This window comes from Rana temporaria, chromosome 3 (assembly GCF_905171775.1).
Source record: "Rana temporaria chromosome 3, aRanTem1.1, whole genome shotgun sequence".
In the NCBI taxonomy this organism is placed as follows: Eukaryota; Metazoa; Chordata; class Amphibia; order Anura; family Ranidae; genus Rana; species Rana temporaria.
The window spans coordinates 458,438,754-458,448,281 of NC_053491.1; the positions used below are offsets into that span (position 1 = coordinate 458,438,754).

The 9,528-nt window shown below is 47.2% G+C and overlaps 2 protein-coding genes across 5 annotated transcripts in view; one reads left to right on the plus strand and one right to left on the minus strand.

Moving 5' to 3' along the window:
- TAF6 (TATA-box binding protein associated factor 6) overlaps positions 1-2,819 on the minus strand; it is an 82,968-nt gene extending 80,149 nt beyond the window's left edge. Inside the window, exon 1 of one of the 3 annotated variants that reach the window (XM_040346728.1) lies at positions 2,699-2,819. The gene's annotated coding sequence lies outside the window, so the exon portion shown is untranslated. Of the gene's footprint in view, positions 1-2,030; positions 2,670-2,698 lie in introns of those variants that run through there. The other 2 variants (XM_040346725.1, XM_040346727.1) reach the window with 2 other exon arrangements.
- A 234-nt stretch (positions 2,820-3,053) lies between these two features.
- Positions 3,054-7,265, plus strand: MBLAC1 (metallo-beta-lactamase domain containing 1). 2 transcript variants are annotated; one of them, XM_040346729.1, is made up of 2 exons: positions 3,054-3,230; positions 6,598-7,265. In XM_040346729.1, the coding sequence occupies exons 1-2, from the start codon at positions 3,150-3,152 to the stop codon at positions 7,246-7,248; spliced, it is 732 nt and encodes a 243-aa protein (XP_040202663.1). In that variant the 5' UTR covers positions 3,054-3,149; the 3' UTR covers positions 7,249-7,265. The 2 variants fall into 2 exon arrangements, with proteins under 2 accessions (XP_040202663.1, XP_040202664.1); XM_040346730.1 differs by having other exon boundaries at positions 3,218-3,305.
- The last annotated feature ends 2,263 nt before the right edge of the window (positions 7,266-9,528 follow it).

A 9,528-nucleotide genomic window follows, 5' to 3' on the forward strand; every position in this document is an offset into this window, starting at 1 on the left:
CACAAGAGAAGGATATCTGAATGATGCCTCTAGCTGCAGACATCATTCAGATATCCCCCCCCACAAAGCCCAGGACGTTATATGACGTCCACTCTGAACGGCAGAGGTTCTTTGTGGACGTCATTTTACTATGGGCCGGTAGGGAAGTGGTTAAACTATACTGCTCATAGCATAAAATACAATTGATGAGTTGACATGAAAAATCCTAAATAGCTTCCTTTACCTTAGTGCAGTCCTCCTTCACTTACCTCATCCTTCCATTTTGCTTTTAAATGTCCTTATTTCTTCTGAGAAATCCTCACTTCCTGTTCTTCTGTCTGTAACTCCACACAGCAATGCAAGGCTTTCTCCCTGGTGTGGAGTGTCATGCTCGCCCCCTCCCTTGGACTACAGGAGAGTCAGGCTGCCCAATAACACACAGCTCCTTTATCTGCAACTTAGAGAGCGTCCTGACTCTCCTGTAGTCCAAGGGAGGGGCGAGCACGACACTCCACACCAGGGAGAAAGCCTTGCATTACTGTGTGGAGTTACAGACAGAAGAACAGGAAGTGAGGATTTCTCAGAAGAAATAAGGACATTTAAAAGCAAAATGGAAGGATGAGGTAAATGAAGGAGGACTGCACTAAGGTAAAGGAAGCTATTTAGGGAAAACATTTTTTATCTTTACAACCCCTTTAAGTGTAAGTCATGTGACTACCAAATTATTTGATACAATGTCCTTTTAAGAGTTTGAATGAATTTTAGACTATAATAATAATCATATACCGTATTTATCGGGGTATTGCACGCTCCGGCGTATAGCGTGCACCCCTATTTGTTTTTTGTACTTACAGTTTTGGTGTCTTGTGCGGCGTCCATCGGCGGCCTTGTCGGGTCCGGCGTCCGTCTGCGGCTTCGGGTGTCCTCTTCGTCGGGTCCGGCGTCCTTCTGCGGCGTCCTCCCCGTGCCGAGTTTGAAAACTGCGCCGGCATATACCGAGCGCAGTACACTCGTGTATAGTCGGGCAGGCTCGGCTCCTCTCGCGCTCACGTCCTGTACGTCCAGGACGTGAGCGCGAGAGGAGCCGAGACTGCCCGACTATACACGAGTGTACTGCACTCGGTATATGCCGGCGCAGTATTCAAACTCGGCGCGGGAAAGCGATATCGGCGTATACCGCGCACCCATAATTTTGCCCTGATTTTCAGGGCAAAAAAGTGCACGGTATATATATATATATATATATATATATATATATATATACACACACACACACACACACACACATATGTACTTATTCTCACTCTATTTGATATGGCCTCATTTAAAGTCCCAATTCCTCTCCTTTCTTGTAACCTATATCAGGGATGGAGGCCAGTGCCAGGTCACGCCCTCCTTCATGTTCTCACCAAACGATGTCATGCATCCTACGGTAGCCCTTGAGCGTCACTGGTTGTTACCAGCCGTCCCACACCATGACACGGATCCAGGGCAAGCTGGGTCCTATCAGGGCCGATCCTAGGGTCACAGGCGCCCGGGTGCAGAAATATTTCTGCCGTCCCCACATGGGCGTCGTCATTTTACTAACTCCTCCCCTTTACAAATGTTTCTATGGCAACGACTCAACCACAGAGATTCTCCCCCACAAAGTCTTCATTAACCTGGGATCCTTACATGATCTCTTAACAATAAACAAAATCCAGGAAGAGAAGCAGAGAACTTTATTGGGACCTGGAGGGTGGCCTCTGTGATGGACACAGAGAGGGCTTTTGTTAGAGGGTCTGTTAGATGTTCGGCGCCCCCACCTCTGCAGGCGCCTGGGTGCAATGCACCCTGTGCACCCTGCCTAGGATCGGCCCTGGGTCCTATACATGCAACACCCTGCTTGAAAAACACTGGTATAGACTACACAGGATAAATGGTATAACATACAGAACGGAGACATCACTGAAAAACAAATATCTGGAACTGAACGGGATTTAGCAGTAAAAAGACGCGGGGACTCAGGCGGGGTGTCGCTGTATGTCCAGCCAATGCTTGCAGATTCCTACCTTTTGTCACTTTGAAGAAAAAGCCGCTCGTCCGTGTCCATGTGTAGAGAGGGATTTTTAGAATCATCAATCAGCTGCTGCAACTGCAGGGCTCTAATGAGGAAAGCGTCAGGGTCTGCATCCCTTCAGATGTGATTTCCTTTAGAAGACATTTTTGTTGCAGGGAAAATGTCAGTGTTTGAAGTGATGGGAAACCTCCAACAACAACACAGACTGACACATTTTAAGGGAAGGCCCTCTTTATATTCCTATGGTTGTGTGTGTCACCAGCTGCAGATCTCCGCTCACTTCCTGTATGGTGAAAGCGTTGTCGGGGGACCCCGGTCTCGGGGGACAACACAGGGTGCAGGTTTTTAGGGCGCCTGGAGGGTCACAGGGTGACACCTGGACCTTCCTCCTAATATATGACACCTCTGGGGACACAGCAGGGCCAGGATCCAACAGAACAGCTTCCCCCCAGTTTGTGTACAGCTCTTCCCAGACCTGGTCCCTGATTGCCACAGTGTCCTATCTATGCAACTCCTCCCCCCATCCTCCTTGCTGCATTCCTATGGTTGCATGCCCGCCTTACACCGACATAAACCGCCATAACATCCAGAATTAGACTGGTATTAAGATATAAACATTATATCAGTACAGAGCACTTCACTACCCCTTACACTACTCACCGCAGCTCTCCTGTACCAACCCCCTGGGTCACTTCCGCTTCCCAGGTAAACTTCCGGTTGTGCCTCCAAGGTCCTGTACCATCGCAACGAATTTGTATTCCAGCCGTGCTTACCGAAATAAAAAAAAACTATAATCGGCACACTTCTCGTACAATCCTAAAATATTTTTTCTGTTGCGTTTTTTTTTTTCTTTCGTCCACTCGTTCACGTGTAACAATTGCGGGTGTATTATGTATCTTCCAAGACCTGACTTGGAACGCAGAGCAGGAAAGCCACGGCACGCATGCGTTAAAGGCTCCTAATCTGACTGGAAAAAATAAAATAAGACAGCGCATGCGCGCTGATAAACTGGCTATTCTTAACAAGATTTGAATTCGTTTTCATCCATTCGCTCTTTCGTGGACAGTTGAGGATCGATGGCGGCACTCTTCTCTGATTTTGAGCACGCCAGATGTATCAGTTAATGGCGGGCTTTGTCAGCCCGCCTTCTGATTGGACAAGAGACTCATTCTCTAGAAGGCGCGTCTTGGGGGTAAGTGTATTGGCCAATCAGAATGCGGTTAGCCGTCACGTGGTGACGTAGTGAATGTCCAGCCGCAGGATGGAGGTGAGATGATGAATGGATACAATGTAACGGGTCTGTCATCACTGGGCTTTGTTTACAGTGGGGTAGATTTACGTAGCATTTACGGTGGCCACCGTAATTTGAAATCTGCGCCGGCGTATCGTTACGCCAATTCTCAAAGGCAGATACGCGAGAAAAAAAAATAGGCTTCCTCCGCCGACGTAACTTGAATGCGGCGGCGTAGAATTGTGTGCAATATTACGTTGGTCGCTAGAGGCGCTTCCGTTGTTTTCGGCGTAGAATATGCAAATTACCTAGATACGCCGATTCACAAACGTACGTGCGCCCGGCGGTAGTTTTTTACGTCGTTTGCGTAAAGGCTTTTTCTGCGTAAGGTTGCTCCTGCTATTAGGAGGCGCAGCCAATGTTAGGTATGGACGTCGTTCCCGCTTCGAAATTTGAATTTTTTACGTCGTTTGCGTAAGTCGTTCGTGAATAGGGCTGGACGTAATTTACGTTCACGTCGAAACCAATACGTTGTCGCGCCGTACTTGGAAGCAATGCACACTGGGATATGTACACGGACGGCGCATCACGTCAGGTCATCATACATTTACATAAAACACGCCCCCCTTCCACATTTGAATTAGGCGCGCTTACGCCGGCCCCATTTACGCTACGCCGCCGCAACTTACAGAGCAAGTGCTTTGTGAATACTGCACTTGCTCCTGTAAGTTACGGCGGCGTAGCGTAAATACGATACGCTGCGCCGCCGTAAGAAGAAGCGCACGTACCTGAATCTACCCCAATGACACGACACTCTCCATTCACTGGGGGGGGTTTGTTATTATTTGGTCACATGATCATTTTCTCATTACCATCACATTGGTGGTGGAGTGGGGGGAATGGTAGTGTTTGTATTGCTGTCTGTGGCCTGGTGACAACTGACCTTCCTATTTCCTGTATAGGTGTCACAGAGACAGGAAGCGAGCAAAAATCTTGGCAATGGGGTCACAGACAAATGCAATTTATTTTTTATTTTAAAGCAGCTTTAGAAATGACATTTTGTTATATTTTATTGATTTTATTTTGTGTTCAAATACTCCAGCCACTGTGACATCAGGCTGACGTATAAAGGGATCGGTGCCCCTTATTTCCTGTTTGCAAGATCGGTGGCCCCAGTTTCTGCGCCTTCTCGGGGGCCACCGGTCATCCAATATCCTCTGTGTAATTTATATAGTACTCAATGATGTCATCGCTGGTGGGAGGACCCAGGCATCTCAGAATCCAAGTCTGTCCTGCCCACCATGACAACAGGAGACCGATCCTATCCCCAATGACATCACACCATGCTCTAACAGGCCAAGAGAACCCTGATCTGTCATGCCCACCATGACATCATACCTTGACTGAAAGGCCAGGAGAACCCTGATCTGTCCCGCCCACCACGACATCATACTTTAACAGGCTGGGAGACTACCTATCTGTTCCGCCCACCATGATATCACACCATGCCTGACAGGCCAAGAGAACCCTGATCTGTCCCACCCACCATGACATCATACCTTGACTGAAAGGCCAGGAGACCCTGATCTGTCCCACCCACCATGACATCATACCTTGACTGAAAGGCCAGGAGATCCCTGATCTGTCCTACCCCCAATGACATCACACCATGCTTGACAGGCCAAAAGAACCCGATCTGTTTTGCCCACCATGACATCATACCTTGACTGAAAGGCCAGGAGACCCCTGATCTGTCCCGCCTACCATGACATAATGCCTTACTGAAAGGCCAGGAGACCCCTGATCTGTCCCGCCCACCATGACATCATACCTTGACTAAAAGGCCAGAAGACCCCTGACCTGTCCCACCATAACATCATACCTTGACTGAATGCCCAGGAGACCCCTGATCTGTACTGCCCACCATGACATCATACCTTGACTGAAAGGCCAGGAGACCCCTGATCTGTCCCGCCCACCATGACACAATACCTTACTGAAAGGGTAGGAGACCCCTGATCTGTTCCACCCACCATTACATCATATCTTGACTGAAAGGCCAGGAGATCCCTGATCTGTCCTACCCCCAATGACATCACACCATGCCTGACAGGCCAAAAGAACCCCGATCTGTTTTGCCCACCATGACATCATACCTTGACTGAAAGGCCAGGAGACCCCTGATCGGTCCTACCCCCCAATGACATCATACGTGACTGAAAGGCCAGGAGACCTGGACAGATACTTATCTGTCCCACACCACCATGACAACAGGAGACCAGTCCTACCCTCAATGACATCACATCATACCCGACGGCACCAAGAGAACCCTAATCTGTCCTGCCCACCATGATATCATACCTTGACTGAAAGGCCAAGAGACCCCTGATCTGTCCTGCACACCATGACATCATACTTTACCAGGCTGGGAGACTCCCTATCTGTTCCACCCACCATGACATCATACCTTGACTGAAAGGCCAGGAGACCCCTGATCTGTACCGCCCACCATGACATACCTTGACTGAAAGGCCAGGAGACCCCTGATCTGTCCCCGCCCACCATGACATCATACCTTGACTGAAAGGCCAGAAGACCCCTGACCTGTCCCACCCACCATAACATCATACCTTGACTGAAAGCCCAGGAGACCCCTGACCTGTCCCACCCACCATAACATCATACCTTGACTGAAAGCCCAGGAGACCCCTGATCTGTCCCACCCACCATGACATCATACCTTGACTAAACACCCCTGCGAATGTAGCCTTAAGGGGGTAAGAGAGGGGGACGTTTCCAAGGACAGGGGGTTAGGATAGGAGGCCAGATGGATGTTTCATTCATCTTTTACCAAGCTGCTTAGTTGTTATGAGATCCCATGGCACAGATCCACTCTGGCTGGCTCCTGTGATCTGCATGGATCTAATGACAGTACACATGCAGTACATACAAAGACATTTCTAAAGCATCCACACAGAAGAACAGGTCCTGTGACCAGTTGTATAACTACAATGGCCAGTCACGAGGGGACCCACAGATAAGAGGTGTGCTGTGGTACACACTCGGGGCCTGGGAGCCAACATATGTAACTAGCATGAGGGCATCTAGTCAACACGTCAGGTTCTCATGGACCTCTTGGCTCCACATTTCGGCTCCAGAGTTGGGCACGGTAAGTGAATCCACATAAGCAGACAATTATCAATATTTCCTAAGGCTGAACTGTTATTATAACGTTGGGCTAGAGATTTAAACTCTTGGCTAAGCCAAATCGTATTGCAACTGGTTCTTAGGCTGTCCTGACCTATTTTTATTTTATCTCCTCTTGCAGTATGTGACGTCCCCTCTTTCTACCCATGACATTCCCGGCTCCCCCCATTCGGTCCATATCCTACTGGAAGGGTACTGCAGAGATGTTGGGTCCGATCGTTTTGAGGCTGATGGCTCAGTCACCCTTGTCCGTGGCCCGCTGACTGTCCTTGTGGATACCGGTGGCCCGTGGTCCCGTGATATTATCCTGGAGGCTCTCCAGGGCCATGGTGTGACTCCCAGTGATGTCACCCACGTAATCTGCACCCACGGACACTCGGATCATGCCGGCAACCTCAACCTCTTCCCGAAGGCTGAGATTCTGGTGTCGTACGACCTGTGGCGGGATGGCTCCTACGTCTATCACAACTTCCGTGGAGGCGAACCTTACTTGCTGACCGGTGGGGAAGGGCTGAAGGTGGTGGCAACGCCAGGTCACACCGGCAGCGACATAACCCTCCTCGTTCCTGGCACCAGTCTCGGCACGGTGGCTGTGGCCGGAGATGTCTTTGAGCGGGAGGGAGATGAAGACTCTTGGAGGGAACTTAGCGAAAACACAGAGGTTCAAGAGAAGAGCCGGAGGACTTTGTTGAATTTGGCGGATGTGATCGTTCCCGGACACGGACCTCCGTTCAGGGTCATTCGGGCCGGGCAGGACCCGGAACCTCAATAAAGCCAATTGACTCCTACTCACAAATGTTCCTCACTGTGCATTGAAGGTTCTGGTTCTGGTTCCACAAATCCAGTTGGAGTGGTTCCTGATCATGTGATCACATGTAGGCAGAGGGCTTCATTCACAAAATAATCCCTGTGCTTGCAAATGGTATTACGCCTCTGCAATTGTTAGACACCTCCAGTGCAGGTAGCAGCCTTGTGCAGTGTCAGGTTCCTGATCGTGTGATCATTGTCAGCTATGACACAGTGATCATATGCATGGTGATGGCTTCCTATTACAACATAAGCCCTTTCCTCTGAAAATGTCACTGCCCCTCTTTTTAATACTGTAATTGTTAGACACATCGATGCAGGTAGCAGCCTCACGCAGTGTCGGCTTCCCAATTGTGTGATCACTATGTCAGATTTTCGTATTAACGATTTTTTTTTATTTCCGAATTTTCGGACTTCCGAAAATTTTGAATTTCCGTATTTCCGAAAATTAGATTTTCCGAATTTTCGTATTTCCAAATTTCTCAATTTTCGGACTTCCGAAATTTCGAATTTTTACGAATTTTTTATTTCTGAATTTTCGTATTTTTTATAATTTACGAATTTTCGTATTTCGTTTTTTTGAATTTAAGAATTTTCGAATTAAACAATTTTTCATTTTCGAAATTTCAAATTTTTCATGTTCGAATTTTTCAATTTTCGAAATTTCAAATTTTTCGAATTTTTGAAATTTCAAATTTTCTAAAATGAAAAATTCGAAAATTGAAAAAATGAAAAATTCGAAATTTCGAAAATTGAAGAATTCGGAATTTTGAAAAATTCGAAAATGTAAAAAATCGAAAATTATAAAAACCTGAATTTTTGAAATTCGGAATTTAAGAAATTCGAAAATTAATAATTTTGAAATTTCGAAATTGTAACATTAAAAAATCTAAAGTTAGAAAATCTAAAATAAAAAAATGGGAAATTTCCTGAATTTTTTGAATTCCCGAAAATATGTTTTTTTTTCATTTTCGTTTCATTCGGAATTTTCGTTTTTTATTTCCGAATTTTCGCATTTCCCGAATTTACGAAAAAAGCAAAAAAAACAAAAGTACCGTATTTATCGGGGTATTGCGCGCTCCGGCGTATAGCGTGCACCCCTAAAGTGGACCCGCATTCCTGTGGAAAAAAGATTTTTGTACTTACAGTTTTGGTGTCTTGCGCGGCGTCCATCGGCGGCCTCGTCGGGTCCGGCGTCCGTCTGCGGCTTCAGGTGTCCTCTTCGTCGGGTCCGGCGTCCTTCTGCGGCGTCCTCCCCGCGCCGAGTTTGAATACTGCGCCGGCATATACCGAGCGCAGTACATTCGTGTATAGTCGGGCAGGTTCGGCTCCTCTGGCGCTCACGTCCTGTACGTCCAGGACGTCAGCGCGAGAGGAGCCGAGACTGCCCGACTATACACGAGTGTACTGAGCTCGGTATATGCCGGCACAGTATTCAAACTCGGCGTGGGAAAGCGGGTATCGGCGTATACCGCGCACCCACGATTTTGCCCTGATTTTCAGGGCAAAAAAGTGCGCGGTATACGTCGATAAATACGGTAACATAAACGAAAAAAAAATATTTTTTGCCAGTGCACATATCTAATGTCAGATATAACACAGTGATCACATGTGGGTTGAAGGCTTCATTCACAAATCAAGCCTTTTCCTCTGTTAATGGCATTGTCCATTTATTTATTTTTTAATACTGTAATTGTTAGACACATCATGGCAGGTAGCAGCCTCACGCAGTTTCAGCTTCCTGGTCATGTGATCACTATGTCAGCTACGGCAAGGTGATAACATGCAGGGTGAAGGTTTCATTCACAAGATAAGCTTTTTCCTCTGAAAATGGCACTGTCCAGTTTTTTTTTTAATACTGTAATTGTTAGGCACATCATGTGCAGTGTCGGCAACTAAAGCCTCATACACACAATCGAATTTTCTGACGGGAATTGTGTGATGACAGGCTGTTGTCGGAAAATGCGACCGTTTGTACGCTCCATCGGACAATTGTCAGATTTTCCACCAACAAATGTTGGATAGCGTGCTTTAAAAATTGTCCGCCAACAAATGTGTGTTGTCGGATTTTCTCATCGTGTGTACACAAGTCTGTCGGACAAAACTCCAAAGTGCAGAACACGCATGCTCAGAAGCAATGTTAAGCATAACACAACATTAGCAGAAGTTGCCCAAAGGGTGGCGCTAAAGAGCTGAAAAAACACGTAGTTTTGTGTTGGTTGGCTGACAATTCTTTGCCGTTTGT

Bases quoted from the DNA above. Each gene is read 5' to 3' on its own strand.
- MBLAC1 (XM_040346729.1), top strand. From the start codon at position 3,150: ATGTATCAGTTAATGGCGGGCTTTGTCAGCCCGCCTTCTGATTGGACA. The intron at 3,231-6,597 runs GTAAGTGTATTG...CTCCTCTTGCAG, and splicing joins CTAGAAGGCGCGTCTTGGGG to TATGTGACGTCCCCTCTTTC.